At 58.3% G+C, this 27096-nt stretch overlaps 2 protein-coding genes across 2 annotated transcripts; one reads left to right on the plus strand and one right to left on the minus strand.

Annotated features, from left to right (window-relative positions):
- The first annotated feature begins 317 nt into the window (after positions 1-317).
- Positions 318-9212, plus strand: SNX21 (sorting nexin family member 21). The gene is made up of 4 exons (XM_038750357.1): positions 318-348; positions 2138-2429; positions 4275-4408; positions 8465-9212. The coding sequence occupies exons 2-4, from the start codon at positions 2156-2158 to the stop codon at positions 9155-9157; spliced, it is 1101 nt and encodes a 366-aa protein (XP_038606285.1). The 5' UTR covers positions 318-348; positions 2138-2155; the 3' UTR covers positions 9158-9212.
- Positions 9213-11143: 1931 nt separating this feature from the next.
- Positions 11144-24361, minus strand: ACOT8 (acyl-CoA thioesterase 8). Its single transcript, XM_038750240.1, has 6 exons — positions 24270-24361; positions 16176-16312; positions 14339-14603; positions 13395-13552; positions 12575-12769; positions 11144-11386 (listed from the first exon to the last, which is right to left on the minus strand). The coding sequence occupies exons 1-6, from the start codon at positions 24359-24361 to the stop codon at positions 11265-11267; spliced, it is 969 nt and encodes a 322-aa protein (XP_038606168.1). The 3' UTR covers positions 11144-11264.
- Positions 24362-27096: the final 2735 nt, after the last annotated feature.

Genomic DNA, 27096 nt, shown 5'->3' on the forward strand with positions numbered 1-27096 from the left:
GTTGGGAGGTCAAGGGGGGACTGGGGGCCAGTAGGGGGGTGGGACTGGTTTGGTGGGCAGGGGGGGTCTAGTTGGGGGGGGAGGGAGGAGAGGGGGTCTCAGCACAGTGCTCAGCACACAGTAAGCGCTCAATAAATAGGACTTAATGAAGGAATGAATGGTGGTTCGGGGGGGTCCAGGGGTGAGGGTCTCTAGTTTGGAGATCGGGTGGGTGGGGGGGGGGTCTAGTTGGGAGGCCGGGGGGCGGGGGCGGGGGCGGATCCGGAAGCGTCCGGCCCGGCCGGAGCGGAGCGGAGCGGAGCGGAGCGTCCAGCACAGCGGCAGCGGGCGGGCCCGGCCGGGCCCTGGGTGAGCCCCCCCCGACCCCCCCCCCCCGCCTCTCCTCCTCCTTCGCCCCAACTGCCCCCCCCAGATGTCCAGCCCCACAACCGGCCCCCTCCCCTCCTCCACCCCCCTCCCCAAATTCCATCCACCCCCCCCTCCACCCCCCTGATCTCCTCTAACCCCCCCTCCCCCCAAACTTCCTTCCTTCCCCCCAGCTCCTCCACCCCCCAACCTCCTCCAACCCCCTTTCCAAACTCCATCCACCCCTCCCCTCCTCCAACCCCCTCCCTAAATTCCATCCCTCCCCCCTCCTCCACCCCCCGATCTCCTCTAACCCCCTCCCCCAAATTTCCTTCCCTCCCCATCTCCTCCAACCCCCTCCCCAAACTCCATCCACCCCGTCCCCATCTCCTCCGCCCTCCAACCCCCTCCCCAAACTCCATCCACCCCGCCGATCTCCACTAACCCCCTCCCCCAAACTTCCTTCCCTCCCCATCTCCTCCACCCCCTCCCCAATCTCTCCCCACCCCTCTTCCTCCCCCTTGCCCCCGCCCCCCTCATCTCCAGCCCCCAACCGCCCCCATCCCCTCCAACCCCCTCCCCAAACTCCATCCACCCCCCGACCTCCTCTAACCCCCTCCCCAAATTTCCTTCCCTCCCCATCTCCTCCAACCCCCTCCCCAAACTCCATCCACCCCCCAATCATCTCCTCTAAGCCCCTCCCCAAAACTTCCTTCCCTCCCCATCTCCTCCGCCCCCCAACCTCCTCCAGCCCCCTCCCCAAACTGCCCCCACCCCCTCTCCTCCACCCCATCCCTCCTCCAACCCCCCCAAACTCCATCCAGCCCCTCTGCTCCACCCCCCGATCTCCTCTAACCCCCGCCCTCCAAGCTTCCCTCCCTCTCTCCATCCCCATCTTCTCCAACCCGCTCCCCAAACTCCATCCACTCCCTCCCCTCCTCCAGCCCCCTTCCCAAACTCCATCCCCTCCCCAAACTCCATCCACCTTCCCCCCATCTCCTCTAAGCCCCTCCCCAAAACTTCCTTCCCTCCCCATCTCCTCCACCCCCAACCTCCTCCACCCCCCTCCCCAAACTCTCCCCACCCCCTTCCTCCTCCTTCCCCCCACCCCTCATCTCCAGCCCCCCAACCGCCTCCATCCACCCCCCCATCTCCACTAACCCCCTCCCCAAAACTTCCTTCCCTCCCCATCTCCTCCAGCCCCTCCCCAAACTCCCCCCACCCACCCTGACCTCCAACGCCCCCAACTTCACGCCCCCCATCTCCTCCGCCCGCCACCCTCCTCCGACCCCCAACAATGCCCAGGGCTTAGAACAGCACTTTGCACATAGTAAGCACTTAACAAATACCGTTATTATTATTGTCTCCAACCCCCTCCCCCAAAATCCCCCCACCCCGTCTCCTTCTCCTCCCCCAGCTTCTCCAATCCCCTCCTCCAAACTTCCTTCCCATCCCATCCATCCATCCATCCATCCATCCATCCATCAGCCCCGACCCCAATCTCCAGCCCTCTTCCTCCCAGACTTTTCCCTCGCCACCCCCCCCCCATCTCCTCCTTCCCTCCTCTGGCCTCCCCCAAATTCCACCCTCTCCCCCACCCCAACCTCTTCCCCTCCCTGCAGCCCCACTCCTGCCGACCCCTCGGCCCCCGGGATGGAGGCCGGGGCCTGTAGCCCGCAGGAGGGGCGGGAGGCGACACGGTGGTGGGGGGCGGCGGACCGGTCCCTCCGCGGCCCCCGACGGCGGTCCTCCCGCCCTCCCGTCCATCCGCCCGTTGCTGTCCGCCCCGCAGGCCGCCCCGTGGGCCGCCATGGCCTCCCGCCTGCTGCATCGCCTGCGCCGCGCCCTGGGCGGAGAGGGTCCCCCCGCCACCCCCGAGGCCCAAGACTTCCCCGAGAGCTCGGAGCTGGACGACGACACGGCCGAGAGACTGTCCACCCGCCTCAGCGGCACCCTCAGCTTCACCGACACCGACGAGGAGGACCGGACGGCCCCGGGTGACCACGGCCACCACGACGACGACGACGACGACGACGAAGGCCGGGACCCTCTCGGCTCAGGGGCGGCCGCCACAGAGGACGGAGGTCGGTCACTGCGTTTACCGTGGGCAGGCGATCGCGGGATCCGTTAAGCGCTTACCGTGTGCCAGGCGTCGGGGTGGATCCCAGCAGGCCGGGTCCACCGTCCCGCCGGGCTCACGGTCTCGATCCCCGTTTTCCGGAGGAGGCAACCGAGGCCCGGAGAAGTCAAGCGCTCTGTACCGCGGGAAGCGCCCAGTGCATACGACTGAATGAAGTGACTTGCCCAAGGTCACGCGGCGGACGGGTGGCGGAGCCGGGATTAGACCCCCCCGAGGCCCGCGTTCCGGCCGCCAAGCCATTCCGTATCATCATCATCGATCGTATTTATTGAGCGCTTACTGTGTGCAGAGCACTGTACTAAGCGCTTGGGAAGTACAAATTGGCAACATATAGAGACGGTCCCTACCCAACAGTGGGCTCACGGTCTAAAAGCGCTTCTAAAAGTAAAGTCTGTACTAAGCGCTTGGGAGAGTACAACAGAACGGTATCACGGAGACGAGAACTAATAGTAGCAACTGTGGTATCTGTTAAGATCATACTATGTGCCAGGCACTAATAATAATAATAATGACGGCATTTAAGCGCTTACTATGTGCAAAGCACTGTCCTAAGCGCCGGGGGGGATACAAGGGAATCAGCTTGTCCCCCGTGGGGCTCACAGTCTTCATCCCCATTTTCCAGATGAGGTCACTGAGGCCCAGAGAAGTGACGTGACTTCCCCAAAGTCACCCGGCTGACAGTTGGCGGAGTCGGAATTTGAACCCATGACCTTTGACTCCAAAGCCCGGGCTCTTTCCGCTGAACCGCGCTGCTTCCCTAGGAGCTGTGCTAAGCGCTGGGGTAGATACAAAGTCACTGGGGAGGACACAAGTCTCTGTCTCGCGTTCATTCAACCGTATTTATTGGGCGCCTACTGGGCGCGGAGCACTGTACTAAGCGCTTGGGAAGCACGATTCAGCAACGAAGAGGTGATCCCTGTCCACAGTGGGCTCACAGTCTAAAGGGGGAGACAGACATTAATTAATTACTCATTCAATCGTACTGAGCATTTATTGGGTGCCAAGCACTGAACTGAGCGCTTGGGAGAGTCCAATAGAATACGCAGACACATTCCCTGTCCACAGCGGGCTCACAGTCTAAAGGGGGAGACCGACATTAATTAATTAAGTCATTCAGTCGTACTGAGTGCTTAATAGGTGCCAAGCACTGAACTGAGCACTTGGGAGAGTCCAATAGAGAAGCAGCGTGGCTCAGTGGACAGAGCCCGGGCTTTGGAGTCCGAGGTCATGGGTTCCAATCCCGGCTCCGCCAACTGTCAGCTGGGTGACTTTGGGCAAGTCACTTCACTTCTCTGGGCCTCAGTTCCCTCATCTGTAAAACGGGGATTGACCGTGAGCCCCACGTGGGACAACCTGATCGCCTTGTATCCCCCCCAGCGCTTAGAACAAGCGCTTTGCACATAGTAAGCGTTTCCTGGAGAAGCAGCGTGGCTCAGCGGAAAGAGCCCGGGCTTTGGAGTCCGAGGTCGTGGGTTCCAATCCCGGCTCCGCCAACTGTCAACTTTGGGCAAGTCACTTCACTTCTCTGGGCCTCAGTTCCCCGATCTGGAAAATGGGGATTGAGACTGTGAGCCCCACGTGGGACAACCCGATCACCTTGTGATCTCCCCAGCGCTGAGAACGGTGCTTGGCACATAGTAAGCGCTTATCGAACGCCTTTATTAATAGAAAAGCACGCAGACACGCACGTTCCCTGCCCACTGCGGGCTCACGGTCTAAAAGGGGAAGACGGGGCCGGGGAGACGGGCCCGCCGCGGGGCGGTGACGGCCCCCCGCCCTGTCCCCGCAGAGCGGGGGGCCGCCCTCCTCACCCGCCGGCTGCGGGGCCTGTGGAGGAGGTCGCGCGGCAGCCACGTGCCCCAGCGCCCGCTCTTCGAGGTGACCGGCGCCAACGTGGTCAGCGAGCCCCCCTCCAAGTACGTGGTGAGTGACGGGCCGAGGGAGGGCCGTCCGGCGGCGGCGCGTACTTCCCGGGCGCTCACCGCGTGCCCGACGCCGAGCCGAGCGCGTGGGAGGCGCGGTTCGGGACCGTCCCTACCCCACGGCGGGCTCACGGCCTCGGACGACAAAACCAGCAGACGGGCTGTGTGCCGGACGCCAAGCAGAAAGGGGTTGGGGGACCCTCCCCCGGCCCGCAGTGGGAACTTACCGTCGTCATCAATCATATTTATTGAGCGCTGACCGTGTGCAGAGCACTGGACCGAGCGCTTGGGAAGTCCAAGTCGGCAACACAAACCGGCCTAGAGGAGACGAGCGTTTGGGGAAGTGAATCCATTATGGGTCTGTCCGTAAGTGGCGTGGGGCTGGGGCGGGTGAATAAAGGGCGCAAATCGGGGAGGAGGGGAAATGAAGTCAGGGAAGGCTTCTCGGAGGCGGCGAGCGGGCCGCGTTGGTGCTAGCCCCGGTGGCCCCGGGGTGGGGGAATGCAGAAGGGCCGCTCAGTCCAGCCTCGGAATGATGATGGTGATGATGGCATTTATTAAGCGCTTACTAGGTGCAGAGCACTGTTCTAAGCGCTGGATAATAATCGTGATGGCATTTGTTAAGCGCTTACTATGTGCCAAGCACTGTTCTAAGCAGGGAAGCTTGTCCCACGCGGGGCTCCCAGCCTTCATCCCCGTGTTACAAGATGAGGTCACCGAGGCCCAGAGAAGTGAAGTGACTCGCCCAAGGTCGCACAGCCGACAGTTGGTGGACCTGTGATTTGAACCCGTGACCTCTGACTCCCAAGCCCGGGCTCTTTCCATTGAGCCACGCTGAAGGTGTGGGGAGGGGGGTGGCAGCAGCGGGCGAGACCCCCCCACCCCCGGGGCCCTCCCCTCCGACCCCCATTTTGGAGAAGGAAAAGCAACAGAGGCCTTTGACTCCACCAGCCGCTGGAGTCAATCGATCCGCCGTATTTACTGAGCGCTCGCTGTGAGCAGAGCACTGCACTGAGCGCTCAGAAAGTACAGTTCGGCGACGAGGAGCAGGGCTTGGGGGGGACGGTCGGCGGGGAGCCGCGGGTCCCGGGGGATTCTAGGAGAGGGGACGGCGCGAGGGGCAGGTTTTTCCTTAGGACCGAGCGGAGGAGCTGGCGGCCACCTGGCCGGGGCCTGGGGAGGACGGGTCCTCGCTGGGGAAAAGCGGAAATAACAATCAGCAGCAGCAGGCTAATACTAATTACTATCGCTAATAGTAGCGATAATAACCGTGACGATGAGCGCTCTCTACGTGCCGAGTGCCGTACTGAGTGAGAGGGAGGTCCGGGGTCGTCAGGTGGGAGAACCAGGGACCCCCTTTCTGGGGTTTCCCGTAGAATCCGGTGTCTGGTTGGAGGGGCGGGGGGCTCAGGAGGTGGGACGGATGAGGGGCCGGGGGCCCGAGGGGGCCGGGGGGGAGCGGGAAGGAGAAGAAGAGGGGAGAAAGGGGAGGAGAAGGAGAGGAGGAAAGGAGGAGGAGGAGGAGGAGGGTCAGAGGAGAAGGGGAGGACAAGGGAAAGAAGAGGAGGAGGAGGAGAGGAAGAAAAGGAGAAGGGGGACAGGTGGAGGAGCGGAGGAGGAGAAAGTGGAAGAGGAGAAGAAGAGGATAAGGGAGAGAGGAGCAGGGGAAGAGGAGGTGGAGAGGAGAAGGGAAAAAGGGAGGAGCAGGGGAGAGGAGAAGGAGAAGAGGAGGAAAGGAAGAGGGGCAGAGGAGAAGGGGAGGAGGAGGGGAAGAAGAGGAGGAGGAAAGGAAAGAAAAGGGGGAGAGGAGGAGGAGCAGAGGAGGAGAAAGTGGAAGAGAAGAAGAAGAGGAGAAGGAGAGGAGCAGGGGAAGAAGAGGAGGGGGAGAGGAGGAGGAGAGGAAGAAGAGGAGAGGAGGAGGGAAAGAAGAGGAGGAGCAGAGGAGCAGAAAGTGGAAGAGAAGAAGAGGAGGAGGGGGAGAGGAGAAGGAGAAGAGGAGGAGAGGAAGAGGAGGAGGAGCAGAAAGTGGAAGAGAAGAAGAGGAGGAGGGGGAGAGGAGAAGGAGGAGGAAAGGAGGAGGAGAGGAAGAAGAGGAGGAGCAGAAAATGGAAGAGAAGAAGAGGAGGAGGGGGAGAGGAGAAGGAGAAGAGGAGGAAAGGAGGAGGGGAGGAAGAAGAGGAGGAGGAGCAGAAAGTGGAAGAGAAGAAGAGGAGGAGGGGGAGAGGAGAAGGAGAAGAGGAGGAAAGGAGGAGGAGAGGAAGAAGAGGAGGAGCAGAAAGTGGAAGAGAAGAAGAGGAGGGGGAGAGGAGAAGGAGAAGAGGAGGAAAGGAGGGGGAGAGGAGAAGGAGAAGAGGAGGAAAGGAGGAGGGGAGGAAGAAGAGGAGGAGGAGCAGAAAGTGGAAGAGAAGAAGAGGAGGAGGGGGAGAGGAGAAGGAGAAGAGGAGGAAAGGAGGAGGAGAGGAAGAAGAGGAGGAGGAGCAGAAAGTGGAAGAGAAGAAGAGGAGGAGGGGGAGAGGAGAAGGAGAAGAGGAGGGAAGGAGGAGGAGAGGAAGAAGAGGAGGAGGAGCAGAAAGTGGAAGAGAAGAAGAGGAAGAGGGGGAGAGGAGAAGGAGAAGAGGAGGGAAGGAGGAGGAGAGGAAGAAGAGGAGGAGGAGCAGAAAGTGGAAGAGAAGAAGAGGAGGAGGGGGAGAGGAGAAGGAGAAGAGGAGGGAAGGAGGAGGAGAGGGAGAAGAGGAGGAAAGGAGGAGGAGAGGAAGAAGAGGAGGAGGAGCAGAAAGTGGAAGAGAAGAAGAGGAGGAGGGGGAGAGGAGAAGGAGAAGAGGAGGAAAGGAGGAGGAGAGGAAGAAGAGGAGGAGGAGCAGAAAGTGGAAGAGAAGAAGAGAAGGGGGAGAGGAGCAGGGGAAAAAGAGAAGGAGAAGGGGAAGAAGGAGGAGGAGGGGAAGAAGAGGAGGAGGAAGAGAGGAGGAGGGGAAGAGGAGAAAAAGGGGGAGAGGAGAAGGAGGATGGCCAGAAGGAACGGGGGTAGGAGGATAAAGAGGAGAGGAGGAGGAAGAAGAAGAGAAGAAGGGAAAGAAGAGAAGGAGGAGGAGGAAGAGAGGAGGAGGGGAAGAAGCCCCAGACTGAGCCTCCTCCTTCCTCTCCCCCTCCTCCCCCTCCCTCCCGTCTTACCTCCTTCCCCTCCCCATAGCACCTGTATATATGTATGTACATATTTATTACTCTATTTTATCTGTACATATTTATTCTATTTATTTTATTAATATGTTTTGTTTCGTTCTCTGTCTCCCCCTTCTAGACTGTGAGCCCACTGTTGGGTAGGGACCGTCTCTAGATGTTGCCAACTTGTACTTCCCAAGCGCTTAGTACAGTGCTCTGCACACAGTAAGCGCTCAATAAATACGATTGAATGAAATGGAAGAGATAAAGGGGGGGAAGAAGGAGGAGGAAGAGAGGAGGAGGGGAATAAGTGGAGAAAAAGGGGGAGAGGAGAAGGAGGATGGCCAGAAGGAACAGGGGTAGGAGGATGGAGAGGAGAGGAGAGGAGGAAGGTGATGAGGAGGAGGAGGAGGAGGAGGAGACATAGCAGGACAGAAGGGTCAGGGGGAGGAGGAGAGAGCCAACCCCCGGCTCTGAACGTCCTCTCTTTCTCTCTCCGTGCCTCACGATGCCGGGGGTCTCTCAGACGAGCCTCAGGTAAGACAGGGTTCCGCAGCTCTGCGGCCCCCTGCCCGCAGCCCACCTCAGGGGGAGGGAGAGCAGGGACCGAATCCCCATTTTCCGGAGGGGGGAACGGCGACGACCGCGGCACCTAAGCGCTTACCGTGGGACGGTCGCCCTTCCGAGCGCCGGGGAGGTACAGGACGATGAGGTTGGACGCGGCCCCACGCGGGGCTCCCGGTCTTCGTCCCCATTCTCCAGAGGAGGGAACCGAGGCCCAGGGCGGCGAGGTGACTCGCCCAAGGCCCCCCAGCCGGGGGTCGGGGAAGCGCCACCCCTCCCTCCGAAACGGGGAGCGGATCCCCGCCTTCCAGAGGCGCCCTTTTCCTCCCTCCCTCAGCTGTACACCGTCGCCCTGAGACGGCCGGGCCCGGCGGAGCGGCCCCCGGCCCAGGTCTCCCGCCGCTACTCGGACTTCGAGCGGCTTCACCGCCGGCTGCGGCGCCAGTTCCCGGGGCCCATGGCGGCCGTGTCCTTCCCCCGCAAGCGCCTGCGGCGCAACTTCGCGGCCGAGACCGTCGCCCGCCGCAGCCGGGCCTTCGAGCGCTTCCTGGGCCACGTGCAGGCCGAGGCCCAGCTGCGTGGGGCCGCCGCCCTCCACGACTTCTTCCTGCTGCCCGAGCTGCACCGCGCTCAGCGCTTCACCTGCACCGGCCTCTACCGCGAGGCCCTGGGCCTCTGGCACAACGCCCGCCAGCTGCAGGCCGGGCTGGGCCCCGGGCCGGCGGGCCCCGGGACGCCGGGCCCCGGCCGCGCCCTGCTGGCCCTGGCCGGCCTGGCCGTGTGCCACCAGGAGCTGGAGGAGCCCGGCCGGGCCCGGGCCTGCTGCGAGCGGGCCCTCCGCCTGCTGGGCCCCGGCGCCCGCCACCCGCTGCTGGGGCCCTTCCTGGAGGCCCACGTCCGGCTGTCCCGGCGCCTGGGCCTCGACGGGCGGCCGTCCGAGGCCCGGCTGCTCGCCCTGCAGGACGCCGGCCTGGTGTCCGTCCCGCCCCCCAGCCTCAAGGAGCTGCTCATCAAGGAGACGCTCGACTGAGGACGGGCCGGGGGGCGGGCACCAGGAGCTGCTCGACTGAGGACGGATGGATGGATGGATGGATGGATGAGCCTGGGACCCCCGGCCTCCAGGCGCTGCTCATCAAGGACATGCTCAACTGAGGATGGACAGGTGTACAGACGGGCCTGGGACCCCCGGCCTCAAGGAGCTGCTCATCAAGGAGACGCTCGACTGACGACGGACCGGGGGACGGACGGGCCCGGGCCCCTGGCCTCCAGGAGCTGCTCGTCAAGGAGATGCTCGACTGGGGACGGATGGATGGACAGACGGACCCGGGACCCCCGCCTCCCGGAGCTGCTCATCAAGGGGATGCTCAACTGAGGACGGACAGGTGGATGGATGGACGGGTGGGCCCGGGACCCCCACGCCCCAGGAGCCATGGAGATGTGGGGGGACCGTGTCTCCCCTTCCTTGTGCTCTGGGGCCCTGGTGGGGGAGGGACCAGTATCAGGGTCCGGGCAGAATAAACCGAGGCAGTCGGGGCGGCCGGCCTTTATTAATAATAATAATAATGATGGTTTTTGTTAAGCGCTTACTATGTGCAAAGCACTGTTCCAAGCGCTGGGGGGATACAAGGTAGTCCCACGTGGGGTTCAGTCTTTATTCCCATTTCCCAGAGGAGGGAACTGAGGCCCAGCGCAGCCAAGTGACTTGCCCAAGGTCACCCAGCTGACAGGGGGCAGAGCTGGGATTTGAACCCACGACCTCGGACTCTTCCCACTGAGCCCCCGCTGCTTCTCTTTATTGCTCGGGGGGGGGGGGGGGGGTGGGCTGGGCGCACCCGACGTGGAGGGCACTGTACTGGGCGCTCGGGAGGGAGGGAGCACGACGCCAGAAAAAGTGGACACGTGCCTTGACCCAAAGCGGCGGGAACCGGCTGTCCGGGGGCGGGGCTTGGAGGCCGACCGGAACCGGATGTGCGGGGCCGACCCGAGCAGTCAGTCAGTCATTTAATCATATTTATTGAGCGCTTCCTGTGTGCAGAGCACTGCACTAAGCGCTTGGAAAGTACAAGTCGGCAACGGGTAAAGGTGGTCCCCGCCCGACGACGGACGGGCTCACTCCCGGGGGGGGGGGGGGGAGGGAGGGCAACCGGAACCGGATATCCGGGGGCCGACCCGGGCCTGGGGGCGGGGCCTTGAGGCCGACCGGAAACCGGATATCCGGGGGCCGAGCCGGGCCTGGGGGCGGGGCTTGGAGGCCGTCTGGACCCGGATGTGAAGGGGCCAACCAGAGCTGAGGGCGGGGCTTGGAGGCCGACCGGAAACCGGATATCCGGGGGCCAATCCTGGCCTGGGGGCGGGGCTAGGAGGCCGTCTGGACCCGGATGTGAGTGGACCAACCAGAGCTGAGGGCGGGGAGAGGAACCAGAGCCGGATATCCGGGGGCCAATCCGGGCCTGGGGGCGGGGCTAGGAGGCCGACCGGAAACCGGATATCCGGGGGCCGACCCGAGCCTGGGCTTTGAGGCCGTCTGGACCCGGATGTGAGGGGGCCAACCACAGCTGAGGGCGGGGGGGGGGACCGGATATCCGGGGGCCGAACCAGGTCTGGGGGCGGGACTTGGAGGCCATCCGGAACCGGATATCCGGGGGGCCAATCCGGGCCTGGGGGCGGGGCTACGAGGCCGTCTGGACCCGGATGTGAGGGGGCCAACCAGAGCTGGGGGCGGGGCTCAGAACCGGATATCCGGGGGCGGGGCTTGGAGGCCGTCCGGAACCGGATATCCGGGGGCCGAGCCAGGCTTGGGGGCGGGGCTTCGAGGCCATCCGGACCCGGATGTGAGGGGGCCAACCAGAGCTGAGGGCGGGAGGAGGAACCAGAGCCGGATATCCGGGGGCCGACCCGGGCCTGGGGGCGGGGCTAGGAGGCCGACCGGAACCGGATATCCGGGGGCCGATCCGGGCTTGGGGGGCGGGGCTTGGAGGCCGTCCGGACCCGTATGTGAAGAGGCCAACCAGAGCTGAGGACGGGGCAACCAGCCCCGGCTATCCGGGGTCGGGGCTTGGAGGCCGTCCGGACCCCGAGGTGAAGGGGCCTCCCCCCCAGAGGGGTGGGCGTCGTTCCGTCCGGGGGGTCCGGGGTCCTCAGAGCTTGCTGTCCCCCCGGGGGCGGGGCTTGACGCGGATGACGCCCTCCTGGGCGCAGGAGGCCGCCAGCACCCCGTCGCGGCGCCACAGGCGGCCCTGGACCAGCCCGCGGGAGCCCCCTGCCGGAGGACACGGGACGCTCAGCGCCTGCGCACCCCGCCCCTGCGCGCACCCCGCGCCTGCGCGCACCCCGCCCCTTCCTCGGCCTGGCTCAGCGGAGACAGCCCGGGCTTTGGACTTCGAACCCCGGACACGCCAACTGTCTCTGGGCCTCAGTGCCCTCATCCGTCGAATGGGGATGAAGACCGTGAGCCCTCCCCCGTGGGACAACCGGATCACCTTGTAACCGCCCCAGCGCTTAGAACAGTGCTCTGCATATAGTAAGCGCTTAATAAATGCCATCATTATTATTATTATCATTCCTCGTGGCCCCACCCCTCCCTGCACGCCCTCTCACGGCCCTGCCCCCTTCCAGCTCCCACCACGTGACCCCTCACGGCCCCGCCCCTTTCCAGCTCCCACCACGTGACCCCACCCATCGCGGCCCCGCCCCTTCCCCCACTTCCCACCACGTGACTCCCCTCACGGCCCCGCCCCTTTCCCAGCTCTCACCACGTGACGCCTCGCGGCCCCGTCCCAACTCCCACCACTTGACCCCCCCCCCTCGCGACTCCGCCCCTACCCATCTCCCGCCACGTGACCCCCGGTGGCCCCGCCCCCATCGTGGCTTCAGTGGCATGATCCCGGGCTTGGGAGTCAGAGGTTCTGGGTTCTAATCCCGCCCCCGCCGCCGCCCAGCTGGGTGACTTTGAGCCAGTCACTTCGCTTGCACTGGGCCTCAGTTCCCTCATCTGTCAAATGGGGACGAAGACTGTGAACCCCCCCGTGGGGCCACCTGATCACCATGTTAACCTCCCCAGTGCTTAGAACAGTGCTCTGCACATAGTAAGCACTAAATAAATGTCATTATTATTAATCCCCCCCCTCCCCTGGCCCCGCCCCCTTCCCCTGATGATGGCATCACGACCCCGCCCCTTCCCCCAACGGCCCCGCCCCCTTTCCAGCTCCTGCTGATGGTCCTGGCCTCGTGACCCCGCCCCTCTCCATTGGCCCCGCCCCCTGACTCCCGGATGATGACCACGCCCCTCTCTGTTGGCCCCGCCCCCTCCCCATGCAGTTCTCCCCCGGCGCCCCCTGGTGGCGGCCGCAGCAGTGGCAGCCCTGCAGGCCCCGTGAGCCCCGTGGGCCCGGTGCCCCGCGCCCCCCGTGCCCGGTGCCCGTCGCCCCCCGCCCGCGGTTTCCCGGACCTGCCCAGGGGCTGCGGCACTCGTAGAGCATCCAGTGGTCGGCGCGGAAGGGGGCGTGGAACCACATGGCGTGGTCCAGCGAGGCCAGGAAGCTGGTGGTGAAGCGGTGGCGCTGGGGGAGCAGGGCGGTGCCCAGCAGGGCGTAGTCGGAGATGTAGGCCGCCACGCAGCAGTGCAGCTTCACGTCGCCCTCCCCTGCGGACAACACGCCCCGCTCACCTCAGCGCCCCGCCTCACCCCCCTGACCCCTGACCTCCAGGGGCTGCAGCCGGCCCACCCTCCTGACCCCTGACCTCCGGTGGCAGGGGTTGACCCCCGACCCCCAGAGGCTACAGCTGCCCCACCCCCACCACCCCCTGACCCTCGACCTCCAGGGCCCACCGATGCCCCACCACCCCGACCTCTGACCTCCGGGGGCCGGGGCTGACCCACGACCCCCAGAGGCTGCACCTACTCCACCACCCCCTGACCCTTGACCTCCAGGGACCGCCGATGCCCCACCACCCCGACCTCTAACCTCTGGGGGGAGAGGCTGCAACTGCCTCACTTCCCCATGACCCTTGACCTGAGGCTGCACCTACCCCACCCCCGACCCTTGACCTCCAGGGACTGGGGCTGACCCCCAGCCCCCCGAGGCCACAGCAACTCCCTCAACCCTTGACCTCCAGGGACCACCAATGCCCCACCACCCCGACCTCCTGCGACCGGGGCTGACCCCCGACCCTTGACCTCCAGTGGCCACCGCCACCCCCCCGACCCCCGACCTCCCGCTCTCGGAGCCCCAGGGGACGGAGGTCTAGGCCGGCCCCGCGCCTCTTACCGATGTGGCCCTGGGCTCGCACCCAGAACATCTGCTCGGGCTCCGGGTGGGGCCCCCGACCGGTCGGGACCGGGCTGACCATCTTGACCTCAATAGGCACGTCCCGGGCGGCGATCCGATTCAAGCCCAGACGATACCTCTCCTGGAGGTTGGGGTCCCTGCGGCCGGGGCGGGGGGGCCGGCGTGAGCCATCCCGGAGGCTCCCCGTCCCCCCCCCGGGCGATCCCGTACGCGGGGCGCCGTACTGAGCGCTCGGGAGAGGACTCCACATCCCTGCCTTCCAGGAGCGTGGCGGACCGCTCCCGCCTCCGTGTTTCCGGTCCCCCAAAAAGGGAGCCGATCTCCGGCTCTGCGGTGACCGTACGGAGGAGGAGGAGGGTTCGGGTGCTTACTACGTGCCAAGCACTGAGCTATGTGCCGGGGCAGGTACCATCAGACACCATCTCCGTCTCGGTGTCTAGGGGGAGGGAAGGACGGGTGTTGAATAATTACAATAACAACGCTAATCGTGGTATTTGTTATAAGCGCTTTCTACGTGCCAGACGCTGAACTGAGCGCCGGCCACGGTCCACGTCCCACGGGGGGCTCACAGTCTGAATCCTCGTTTTACGGCTGGGGGCACTGAGGCACGGAGAAGCCGAGTGGCATCTGTTAAGCGCTTGGCACATGCCAATAATAATAATAATTAGCGCTTAACAAATGCCAATTATTATTATTAGCATGTGCCAGGCAATGCAATAAGCACCGGGGTGGATACCAGCTGATCGGGTTCCAAGCCCTTAACAAATGCCAATTATTACCATTATTACTAGCACGTGCCAGGCGATGCAATAAGCGCCGGGGTGGATACCAGCCGATCGGGTCCCATGGCGGGGGGGGCTCGCGGCCTCCGCCCCCATTTGCCAGATGAGGGAACCGAGGCCCGGAGGGGGAAAGCGACTTACCCGGGGTCGGCTCCCCGGGCGGGGTCGGCCGCCTTTTGCCGTAAGAAGTTGGCGATGACCTCCCGGAGATCGGGCAGGTCCTCGGGCGGGGGCACGGCGGGCATGGAGAACTGGTGCTGGATGGGGCTGGGCTGGTGGCGCTGGAAAGACGCCTGGCAGATGAAGATGGGCTGCCCGCCCTGCAGGGCCTTCACCGACCGCACCGAGAAACTGCTGCCCGTCCGCGTCCGCTCCACCTGGTACAGCACCGGCATCTCGGGGTTCCCTGCGGGCACCCGGGCGACCGCCGTGACCCTCCCCGCCGCCCGGCTACCCGTGCCCGTTATCACCGGGCCCTCGGTACCACCCACAGACCCCCCCCCGCTCCGTGCCGGGGTACGGTCGATCCCTGGCATCTACTGAGCGCTTACTCCCAATCAGCCGCGTTAACGAGAATAACGACGGTACTTGTTGGTACTACGGAGAAGCAGCGTGGCTCAGTGGAAAGCGCCCGGGCTCTGGGGTCAGAGGTCACGGGTTCAAATCCCAGCTCCGCCACTTGTCAGCTGGGCGAGTCACTTGACTTCTCTGGGCCTCGGTGACCTCATCTGGAAAATGGGGATGAGGACCGGAAGCCCCCCGGGGGACGACCCGATCACCCTGTAACCTCCCCAGCGCTTAGAACGGTGCTTGGCACGTAGTAAGCGCCGTTATTATTGTTACGCCAAGCACCGTTGGAAGCACGGGGGTAGATGCGAGTTAACCAGGTTGGACACGGTCTCCGTCCCCACTTGGACCTCATGATCTCCACCCCCGTTTTTTCCCGGATGAGGGAACCGAGGCCCAGAGACGTGACTCGCCCGAGGCCACGCGGCAGGCGGGCGGTGGAGCCGGGATTCGAACCCGCGACGTTCTGACCCCCGCTTTCTCCACTACGATATGTCGCTTCTATTGAGCGAACAGTGTACGCAGAGCACAACAGAGTTGGTAGATACGAGAAGCGGCGTGGCTTAGTGGAGAGCCCGGGCCCGGGAGGTAGATCGTCATCATCATCATCATCATCATCATCAATCGTATTTATTGAGCGCTTACTATGTGCAGAGCGCTGTACTAAGCGCTTGGGAAGTCCAAATTGGCAACATAATAGAGCCAGTCCCTACCCAACAGTGGGCTCACAGTCTAAAAGGGGGAGACAGAGAACAAAACCAAACATACTCACAAAATAAAATAAGTAGAATAGAATGATGGCATTTATTAAGCGCTTACTACGTGCAAAGCACTGTTCTAAGCGCTGGGGAGGTTACAAGGTGGGCAGGCCGCCCCACTTGGGGCTCACGGTCTCAGTGAGCCCGTTTCGCGGATGGGGTAACGGGCCCAGAGAAGTGACTCGCCCAAAGTCCCACAGCTGACGATCGGCAGAGCCGGGATTTGAACCCGTGACCTCGGGCTCCAAAGCCCGGGCTCTTTCCACCGAGCCCAGAGGGTCGTGGGTTCTAATTCCGGTCCGTCCGCAGTCCATTCCCAGCTCGGCGAGCCCAAACGCCCCCGTGCCGAGAGAGACTCGGGGGAGCGGACACCCATCGTCATCAGTCGTATTTATTGAGCGCTTACTATGTGCACTGTACTAAGCGCTTGGGAAGTACAAATTGGCAACATCGAGAGACGGTCCCTACCCACAGTCTGGGCTCACAGACACTCGAGTCGGAAGACGGCGCGAGACGGTCGACCCCTTCCGGATCTTTCCCCGGGAAACCACGGACCCGCTACGGGAACGCGTCGCCCGACGGCCTAAGGGGAGCCAAAAAGGGCGCTCAGTACAGTAAGCGCTCGCTAGGCCCGACCGGCCGGACGTCGTTACCTTTCCGCACGAAGTAGCAGTGCAGGGAGTGCACGTGGACGTCGTCGCTGACGGATTTGGCGGCCGCCACCAGCGCCTGCCCCATGATCTGCCCTCCGAAGAGCCGCTGGGTGGACGGGAACCAATAGTGCCGGCCCCTGCGAGGACAACAGGTGCCTTATCATCATCATCGATCGTATTTATTGAGCGCTTACTAGGTGCGGAGCACTGTACTAAGCGCTTGGGACGTACAAATCGGCAACACACAGAGACAGCCCCTACCCAACAGTGGGCTCACAGCCTTATGGCGGGGAGAACACCACCCTCCCCAGCCCCACTGCAGACACGGCCTACCGTCGCTTCTTGTTTTCTTTTTTAAACGTTATTTAATAATAATAATAATAAGAAGAAGGATAGTGGTGTTTATTAATCGCTAGGTGCCCCTTTTAGACTGTGAGCCCACTGTTGGGCAGGGACCGTCTCGAGATGTTGCCAATTTGTACTTCCCAAGCGCTCAGTCCAGTGCTCTGCACACAGTAGGCGCTCAATAAATACGATTGATGGTGGTGATGTGCCAAGCACTGTTCTAAGCGCCGGGGGAGCGTGGCTCAGTGGAAGGAGCAGGGGCTTTGGAGTCGGAGGGCGTGGGTTCAAATCCCAGCTCCGCCGCTTATCCGCTGTGTGTTATTTAATAATAATAAGGAGGAGGATAGTGGTGTTTGTTAATTGCTATGTGCCAAGCACTGTTCTAAGCGCTGGGGGAGCGTGGCTCAGTGGAAGGAGCAGGGGCTTTGGAGTTGGAGGGCGTGGGTTCAAATCCCAGCTCTGCCACTTATCCGCTGTGTGTTATTTAATAATAATAATAAGAAGAAGAAGGATAGTGGTATTTGTTAATTGCTATGTGCCAAGCACTGTTCTAAGCGCTGGGGGAGCGTGGCTCAGTGGAAGGAGCAGGGGCTTTGGAGTTGGAGGGCATGGGTTCAAATCCCAGCTCCGCCACTTATCCGCTGTGTGTTATTTAATAATAAGAAGAAGAAGGATAGTGGTGTTTGTTAATTGCTATGTGCCAAGCACTGTTCTAAGCGCTGGGGGAGCGTGGCTCAGTGGAAGGAGCAGGGGCTTTGGAGTTGGAGGGCGTGGGTTCAAATCCCAGCTCTGCCACTTATCCGCTGTGTGTTATTTAATAATAATAAGAAGGAGGATAGTGGTGTTTGTTAATCGCTAGGTGCCAAGCACTGTTCTAAGTGCTGGGGGAGCGTGGCTCAGTGGAAGGAGCAGGGGCTTTGGAGTCGGAGGGCGTGGGTTCAAATCCCAGCTCCACCACTTATCAGCTGTGTGTTATTTAATAATAATAAGAAGAAGGATAGTGGTGTTTGTTAATCGCTAGGTGCCAAGCACTGTTCTAAGCGCCGGGGGAGCGTGGCTCAGTGGAAGGAGCAGGGGCTTTGGAGTCGGAGGGCGTGGGTTCAAATCCCAGCTCTGCCACTTATCCGCTGTGTGTTATTTAATAATAATAAGAAGAAGGATAGTGGTGTTTGTTAATTGCTATGTGCCAAGCACTGTTCTAAGCGCTGGGGGAGCGTGGCTCAGTGGAATGAGCAGGGGCTTTGGAGTTGGAGGGCGTGGGTTCAAATCCCAGCTCTGCCACTTATCCGCTGTGTGTTATTTAATAATAATAAGAAGAAGAAGGAGGATAGTGGTATTTGTTAATCGCTGACTAGGTGCCAAGCACTATTCTAAGTGCTGGGGGAGCGTGGCTCAGTGGAAGGAGCAGGGGCTTTGGAGTCGGAGGGCATGGGTTCAAATCCCAGCTCTGCCACTTATCAGCTGTGTGTTATTTAATAAAAGAAGAAGGAGGATAGTGGTGTTTGTTAATCGCTATGTGCCAAGCACTGTTCTAAGCGCTGGGGGAGCGTGGCTCAGTGGAAGGAGCAGGGGCTTTGGAGTCGGAGGGCGTGGGTTCAAATCCCAGCTCTGCGACTTTGGGCAAGTGCCTTCTCTGTGCCTGTCACCTCATCTGTAAAGCGCGGATGAAGACGGTGAGCCTCACGGGGGGGGGCAACCTTGTAACCTCCCCAGCGCTTAGAACAGTGCTTTGCACATAGTAAGCGCTTAATAAATGCCATTATTATTATTATTGTAATAGGCAATGAGGTTGTCCCACATGGGGCTCACAGTCTTCATCCCCATTTTATCAATCAATCAGTTGTATTTATTGAGCGCTTACAGATGAGGGAACTGAGGCCCAGAGAAGTGAAGCGACTCGCCCAAGGTCACACGGCTGACCAGCGGCGGAGCCGGGATTAGAACCCACGACCTCTGACTCCCAAGCCCGGGCTCTTTCCACTGAGCCATGCTGCTTCCTGAATTGATAAGCGCTTCCTATGTGCCAAGCACTGTACTAAGCGCTGGGGCAGATACGAGATCGCTGAGTTGAACACAGTCCACCATGGTGCTCGCAGCCTCACGTGGGGCAACCTTGTAACCTCCCCAGCGCTTAGAACAGTGCTTTGCACATAGTAAGCGCTTAATAAATGCCATTATTATTATTATTATAGGGAATGAGGTTGTCCCACATGGGACTCACAGTCTTCATCCCCGTTTTACAGATGAGGAAACTGAGGCCCAGAGAAGTGAAGCGACTCGCCCAAGGTCACACGGCTGACCAGCGGCGGAGCCGGGATTAGAACCCACGACCTCTGACTCCCAAGCCCGGGCTCTTTCCACTGAGCCACGCTGCTTCCTGAATTGATAAGCGCTTCCTATGTGCCAGGCACTGTACTAAGCGCTGGGGCAGATACGAGATCGCTGAGTTGAACACGGTCCACCACGGAGCTCGCGGTCTCAGTCCCCATTTCGGGGAAGCCGTGTGGCCCAGTGGGTAGAGCCCGGGTTTGGGGGTCAGAAGGCCCCGGGTTCTAATCCCGACTCCGCCGCTCGTCTGCTGTGCGACCTCGGGCGAGTCCCTTCACTTCTCTGGGCCTCAGTCCCCTCCTCTGGAAAATGGGGATGGAGACCGTGAGCCCCGCGGGGGACTGACTGCGTCCAACCCGATTTGCTCGGATCCCCCCCGGCGCTCAGTACAGTGCCGGGCACGTAGTAAGCGCTTAACGAATACCATAGTTATCATTATTATTTTACAGATGAGGTCACTGAGGCCCAGAGAAGCACAGTGACTTGCCCAAAGTCACACAGCAAGCGCGTGGCAGAGTACGAATTAGAACCCAGGACCGGAACGTCTCTAGGCCCTGGTTAAACGGTCGTAAAACACCCGCTCTCCCTCAGACCGCAGCCTGGCCTAGCGGCTAGAGCCCGGGCCCGGGGGTCAGGAGGGCGCGGGTTCGAATCCCGGCTCCGCCGCTCGTCTGCTGTGTGACCCTGGGCAAGTCACGTCACCTCTCAGTGCCCCGGTTCCCCCCGCTGTCAAACGGGGATTGAGACCGCGAGCCCCACGGGGGGCGGGGGCCGCGTCCAACCCGAGGTGCCCGTATCCTCCCCAGCGCCTAGTACAGTGCCTGGCACATAGTAAGCGCTTAACAAATACCATCATCCTTATTACTATCGCAAGCCTTGTGGGGGACAGGGCCTTTGCCCAACCTAATATTATATGGTCTCTGCCCCAGCGCTTAACGAATACCGCTATCATTGTTCTCCCATTTGAACGATCACGAGGGGGATTGCGGGTAGTATTGGGGTGCAACTTTGTCAGGGGAGTGAAAAGGTCCCTCAGAGAGCTTCTGATCCACCAATCCTCACTAATATATATATATTATATATAATATAATACTAATATATATTATATAATATATATAGCATATATAATGCAATACTGATATATATTATATATTTATATATAATATATATTATATATGATATATACCAGTATTGTATCATATATATTATATATAATATATAATATATATGATACAATACTGATATATATATATATTATATATAATATAATACTAATATATATTATATAATATATATAATATATATAATGCAATACTGACATATATAATATATATTATATATAATATATATATCAGTATTGTATTATATATATTATATATAATATATAATATATATTATATAGAATATACATTATATATAATATATATAATACAATACTGATATATTATATATAATATATAATATATATAATATATATATAATACAATACCAATATATATATATATATGATGGCATTTATTAAGCACTTACTATGTGCAAAGCACCGTTCTAAGTGCTGAGGAGGATACAAGGTAATCAGGTTGCCCCTGATTATATCATAAATATACCATATTTATTATACATATAATTATATTATATTATTATAATTATATAATAATAATAATGGCATTTATTAAGCGCTTACGATGTGCAAAGCACCGTTCTAAGCGCTGGGGGGGATACAAGGTGATGAGGTTGTCCCACGGGGGGGGCGGCTCACGGTCAACCCCCGTTTTCCAGATGAGGGAACTGAGGCCCAGAGAAGTGACTTGCCCAAGGTCACCCAGCTGACAACTGGCGGAGCCGGGATTTGAACCCACGACCGCTGACTCCAAAGCCCGGGCTCTTTCCGCCGAGCCACGCCGCTTCCCTTCCTCACCGGGCCTCTACCCTACGGACTGTTCTAGGGGCTCGACGCAAGGACGATCAGGAGTTTCACGATTCGTTCGGGTCGTATTTGGGCCCGGGGGGTAACGGAGTAGAGAAGACGGGCGCATAATTTGGAGACGGGAGAAGAAAGGGAAAGGGGAATAATATCTAAGCGGGTGGCCGAGCAACAGGGTTAATGAATCGTTAAGATCCCGGGTGGTCACGGGATCCCAAGTGATCCCAAGTGCGAGGGGCCGTTAGGTGACCATCACCGCTCTGGGGGGTCATGAGATCACGAGTCTCCGGTGACTTGTATCTGCATTGACTGAGAACTTAATGGGCGCGCAGCACTGTACTAAGCGCTTGGGAGAGTGCAGTAGGACAATAAACAGGCTCATTCCCTACCCACGGCGAGCTTACAGTCCGGGGAGGGGGGCTAGATGTGAATATAAATAACTGAATGACGGCTATGGACGTAAGCGGTGCGGGGCCGGGACCGGGGGAGGAATAAGGGGAGCGGATCGGGGCGACGCAGAAGGGAGCGGGAGAAGAGGAAAGGAGGGGGCAATCGGGGAAGGCCTCTAGGAGGAGGTGGGCTTTTGATAGAGCTTTGAGGCGGGGAGGGAGAGTCATTGTCTGTGGGATATCATCATCATCAATAGTATTTATTGAGCGCTTACTATGTGCAGAGCACTGTACTAAGCGCTTGGGAAGTACAAATTGGCAACATATAGAGACAGGCCCTACCCAACAGTGGGCTCACAGTCTAAAAGGGGGAGACAGAGAACAAAACCAAACATACTAACAAAATAAAATAAATAGGATAGATATGTACAAGTAAAATAGAGTAATAAATATGTACAACCATGTATACAGGTGCTGTGGGGAAGGGAAGGAGGTAAGATGGGGGGGATGGAGAGGGGGACGAGGGGGAGAGGAAGGAAGGGGCTCAGTCTGGGAAGGCCTCCCGGAGGAGGTGAGCTCTCAGCAGGGCCTTGAAGGGAGGAAGAGAGCGAGCTTGGCGGGTGGGCAGAGGGATTGGGGGCATTCCAGGCCCGGGGGAGGACGTGGGCCGGGGGTCGATGGCGGGACAGGCGAGAACGAGGCACGACGAGGAGATTAGCGGTGGCAGAGGAGCGGAGGACGCGGGCTGGGCTGGAGAAGGAGAGAAGGGAGGGGAGGTAGGAGGGGGCGAGGGGATGGAGAGGATATGAGGAGGGAGGGCATGCCAGGCCTGAGGCGGGATGTGGGCCGGGGGTGGGCGGCGAGATGGTTGGCGTCGGGGGCGAAGCGTGCGGGCCGGAGGAGAGCGGCGAGGTGAGGTAGGAGGGAGCGAGGGGATGGACGGCTGACGGGCGACCGCCGGAGGGTCTCGAGCGGCGGCCTGAACGTTTTTGTAGAAAAATTAGCGATCGTGTCATCGGAAAGCTCCCCGGTGGTTACGGGAGGAGCGGTACGGTCGGGGACGGAGCCCGGGAGGCCCACGGGGGCCAACCCGCTGGGCTCACACCGTGCGGCGAGCGCTCGACCGAGCCCACAAGAGAAGCAGCGTGGCTCAGTGGAAAAAGCCTGGGCTTTGGAGTCAGAGGTCGTGGGTTCGCATCCCGGCTCCAGCACAAGTCTGCCGTGTGACCTTGGGCAAGTCACTTAACTTCTCTGAGCCTCAGTTACCTCATCTGTAAAAATGGGGATTAGGACTGTGAGCCCTACGTGGGAAAAACTTGATCACATGGTATCCCCCCCAGCGCTTAGAACAGTGCTTTGCACGTAGTAAGCGCTTAACAAATGCCATTATTATTATAGTGGAAAAATCACGGGCTTGAGAGTCAAAGGACCCGGATTCTAATCCCAGCTCCGCCCCTTGTCTGCTGGGTGACCTTGGGTAAGTCACTTCACCCCTGTGTCTCATCTGTAAAACGGGGATTCGATCCTACGCCCTCCTTCTTATTACTGCGATTGTTATTATTTATTTGACGACTTCTCCTGTCAAGAGACTGGGTTCCGACCCTGGCTCCGTCGCTTACCTGCTGGGGGGCCGTGGGTGACACGCTGAACTACTCTGGGCCTCGGTTGATGCGTTTTTTTCCAACGGGGATAGAATTCCTGCTCTGAGGGTGAGCCCCATGTGGGACAAGGGTTGGGTCCGCCTGACCTGATTATCTTGTAGCTATGCCAGGGCAGTTTACAAATACCAGGCGAATAATAATAATAATAATGATGATGGCATTTGTTAAGCGCTTACTACGTGCCTGGCACTGTTCTATGCACTGGGGGAGATAAAAGGGTTGGCCACACGTGGTGCTCACAGCCTTAATCCCCATTTTCCAGACGAGGGAACTGAGGCCCAGAGAAGGGAAGTGACTTGCCCAAGGTCGAACGGCAGACAGGAGAAGCAGCGTGGCCTAGCGGAAAGAGCCCGGGCCTGGGACTCGGAAGACCCGGGTTCTAATCCCGGCTCTTCTCCTTGTCTGTTGTGTGACCTTGGGCAAGTCACCTCACTTCTCTGGGCCTCAGTTCCCTCATCTGCAAAATGGGGGCTAAGACTGTGAACCTCGTGTGAGGACTGGACCTGATTATCTTGTAACTACGTCCAGTACTTAGTAGAGTGCCCGGCACATAATAATAACAATAATAATGGTATTTAAGCGCTTCACAGGGTCTGGGTAGGGGGAGGGGGTCTCCTCCGCTCCCATGGCAACGGGGGCCACTTATGGTCCCCTGGTTTGTAGTCGGGGTAGGAGGGGCTCCCTCCATCCCCATGGCAACGGGGGCCACTCGTGGTCCCAGGGTTTGTAGGAGCTCCCTCCGTCCCCACTGCGGCTAGGTGGAAAGAGCCCGGGCTTTGGAGTCAGAGGTCACGGGTTCAAATCCCGGCTCCGCCAATTGTCAGCTGTGTGACCGGGCGAGTCATTTCACTTCTCTGGGCCTCAGTGACCTCATCTGGAAAATGGGGATGAAGATTGTGCGCCCCGCCCGTGGGACAACCTGATGACCTTGTAACCTCCCCAGCGCTTAGAACAGTGCATTGCACATAATAAGCGCTTAATAAATACCGTTATTATTATTATGGCAACGGGGGATGCTTGTGGGCTCAGGGGGCGGGGCGAGCGCGCATCCGTCCCCATGGCAACGGGCGCCCCTCGTGGTGCCAAGATTTGTAGGAGGGTCTCCCTCCGTCCCCATGGCAACGGAGGATGCGCGCAGCGTGGCTCAGCGGAAGAGAGCCCGGGTTTTGGAGTCAGAGGTCGTGGGTTCAAATCCCGACTCCGCCACTTGTCAGCTGGGCGGCTTTGGGCGAGTCACTTCACTTCTCTGGGCCTCAGTTCCCTCGTCTGTAAAATGGGGATGAGGACTGTGGGCCCCACGTGGGACAACCTGACTACCTTGCCAGCGCTTAGAACAGCGCTTGGCACATAGTAAGTGCTTAACAAACACCACCGTTATTATTGTTCTGCGCGGGGTCTCGAGTTGGGGAGGGGCTCCACCGGTCTCCATGGCAACGGGGGCGGCTACCTGTACAGATCCTCGTCCAGCGGCTCGAGGTTGAGCACGCTGGTGACCAGGACGCTGCGGAGGTCCGCCCGCCCCGGCCCGCCCTCCGACATCTTGCGCGCCCACGTGTCGCCGGCCCTGAGGCGGGAAGAGGAGGAGGAGGAGGCCCGCACTGCGCATGCGCAGACGCCGAAGCCGGAAGTAGCACAGGCGGTGGGCGGGGACGGCACCGCCCGCCGCTGCTCTGATTGGCCCACTCTCCCGTCACTCACCCGCCCGGACGCCTGCGGGGGACGGCACCGCCCACCGCTACTCTGATTGGCCCACTCTCCCGTCACTCACCCTCCCGGACGCCTGCGGGGGACGGCACCGCCCACCACTGCTCTGATTGGCCCACTCTCCCGTCACTTACCCTGCCGGACGCCTGCGGGGGACGGCACCGCCCACCGCTTCTCTGATTGGCCCACTCTCCCGTCACCCGCCCGCCCGGACGCCTGCGGGGGACGGCACCGCCCACCGCTGCTCTGATTGGCCCAATCTCCCGTCACTCACCCGCCTAGAAGCCTGCATATGGCGGCCTCTGCGGCCTATTCCCTGAGGGAGCTTTTAAAGAATTTGGGAATTCTGAAGCACTTACTATGTGCTAAGCACTACTGAGGGAATTTTGAAAGAAGTTGGGATTTCTGAAAGGCTTACTATGTCCTAAGCGCTGCACCAAGCACTGGTAGAAGGGATTTTTAAAAAATAGTATTCAACATTTAATAATAGTAATGATGGTATTTGTTAGGCGCTTACTACGTGCAAAGCACTGGACTAAGCACTGATATAAGGAATTAAAAAATATTATTAAACATACAATAATAATGATGGCATTTGTTAAGCACTTACTACGTGCAAAGCACTGGACTAAGCACTGATGTAAGGAATTTTTTAAAAATAGTATTAAACATACAATAATAATGGTGGCATTTGTTAAGCGCTTACTACATGCAAAGCACTGGACTAAGCACTGATGTAAGGAATTTTTTAAAAAAATAGTATTAAACATACAATAATAATGATGGCATTTGTTAAGCGCTTACTATGTGCAAAGCACTGGACCAAGCACTGGTATAAGAGATTTTAAAAAAATAGTATTAAGCATTTAATAATAATAATAATGGCTTTTGTTAAGCACTTACTATGTGCTAAGCACTGTACTAAGCACTGGTTTAAGGGATTTTTTTGAGATAGTTTTAAACATTCAATAATAATAATGATGGCATCTGTTAATAATAATAATAATAATGGCATTTGTTAAGTGCTTACTACGTGCAAAGCACTGTTCTAAGCGCTGGGAGGTTACAAGGTGATCGGTTGCCTGCTGGGAAACAATACCAATAATAATAATAATGATGATGGCATTTGTTAAGCGCTTACTACGTGCAAAGCACTATACTAAGCACTGGTATAAGGGATTTTTTTGAAATATTAAAAATTTAATAATAATAATAATAATTATGGCATTTGGTGCTTACTATGTGCTAAGCACTGGACTAAGCACTGGTATAAGGGATTTTTTTGAAATGGTATTAAACATTTAATAATAATAATGATGGCATTTGTTAAGCCCTTACTATGTGCAAAGCACTGTATTAAGCATTGGTAAAAAAGGATTTTTTAAAAGAGTATTTGTTAAACATTTAATAATAATAATGATGATGACATTTGTTACTACTACTACTAATAATGATGGTATTTGTTAAGCGCTTACTATGTGCGAAGCACCGTTCTAAGCGCTGGGGGGGATACAAGGTGATCCCACGTGAGGCTCACAGTCTTCATCCCCATTTTCCAGGTGAGAAAACTGAGGCCCAGAGACGGGAAGCGACTGGCCCCAGCCAGCGGCAGACAAGGGGCGGAGCGGGATTAGAACCCAGGTCCTTCTGACTCCCAAGGCGGGGCTCTAACCATTAGGCCACGCTGCTACTACTTCCTCTTCGTCTGCTTGCGACTCGATGGCGTAAGACAAGGCAAGCTTCCGATGCTTCACGCGCACAGTGAATTCTTAATAAACCCCACGATTATTATTATTATTATCATTATCATCATCATCACTATTATTATTATTAATATATTATATATATTAATATATAATATATAATAATAATAACATAGAAGCGCCCATTCTTCCTAGCTCGTAGACTCTGAGCTCCACGTGGGGCAGGGCTCCTGTCATTCAATCGTATTTATTGAGCGCTTCCTGCGTGCAGAGCACTGTACTGAGCGCTCGGGAAGTACAAGTCAGCAACATAGACAGTCCCTACCCGACAATGGGCTCACGGTCTAGAAGGGGGAGACGGACGACAAAACAAAACACGGAGACGGGTGTCCAAATCGTCAGAACAAATAGAATTAAAGATAAATGCACGTCGTTAACAAATAGAATAGTAAATATGTACAAGGAAAATAATAAAGAGAGCAGTAAATCTGTACAAATACATATGCAAGTGCTGTGGGAAGGGGAAGGAGGAGAGGAAATATATATATATATATATATATATATATATACCTGTATATATGTTTGTACATACTTATTACTCTATTTATTTATTTATTTTACTTGTACATATCTATTTTATTTTGTTAATATGTTTGGTTTTGTTCTCTGTCTCCCCCTTCTAGACCGTGAGCCCGCCGTTGGGTAGGGACCGCCTCTATATGTTGCCAACTTGGACTTCCCAAGCGCTTAGTCCAGTGCTCTGCACACAGTAAGCGCTCAATAAGTACGACTGATTGATTGATTGATTGATTGAAAAAGGGGGCTCAGCGTGGGAAGGCCTCCCGGAGGAGGTGAGATCTCAGTAGG

Source organism: Tachyglossus aculeatus, chromosome 8 (genome assembly GCF_015852505.1).
Source record: "Tachyglossus aculeatus isolate mTacAcu1 chromosome 8, mTacAcu1.pri, whole genome shotgun sequence".
Taxonomy (NCBI): Eukaryota; Metazoa; Chordata; class Mammalia; order Monotremata; family Tachyglossidae; genus Tachyglossus; species Tachyglossus aculeatus.

Bases quoted from the DNA above. Each gene is read 5' to 3' on its own strand.
- SNX21 (XM_038750357.1), top strand. From the start codon at position 2,156: ATGGCCTCCCGCCTGCTGCATCGCCTGCGCCGCGCCCTGGGCGGAGAG. The intron at 2,430-4,274 runs GTCGGTCACTGC...CTGTCCCCGCAG, and splicing joins GGCCGCCACAGAGGACGGAG to AGCGGGGGGCCGCCCTCCTC. The intron at 4,409-8,464 runs GTGAGTGACGGG...TCCCTCCCTCAG, and splicing joins AGCCCCCCTCCAAGTACGTG to CTGTACACCGTCGCCCTGAG.
- ACOT8 (XM_038750240.1), bottom strand. From the start codon at position 24,361: ATGTCGGAGGGCGGGCCGGGGCGGGCGGACCTCCGCAGCGTCCTGGTC. The intron at 14,604-16,175 runs GTAACGACGTCC...GGGTGCCCGCAG, and splicing joins CTGCTACTTCGTGCGGAAAG to GGAACCCCGAGATGCCGGTG. The intron at 13,553-14,338 runs GTAAGTCGCTTT...CCCCGGCCGCAG, and splicing joins GCCCGGGGAGCCGACCCCGG to GGACCCCAACCTCCAGGAGA.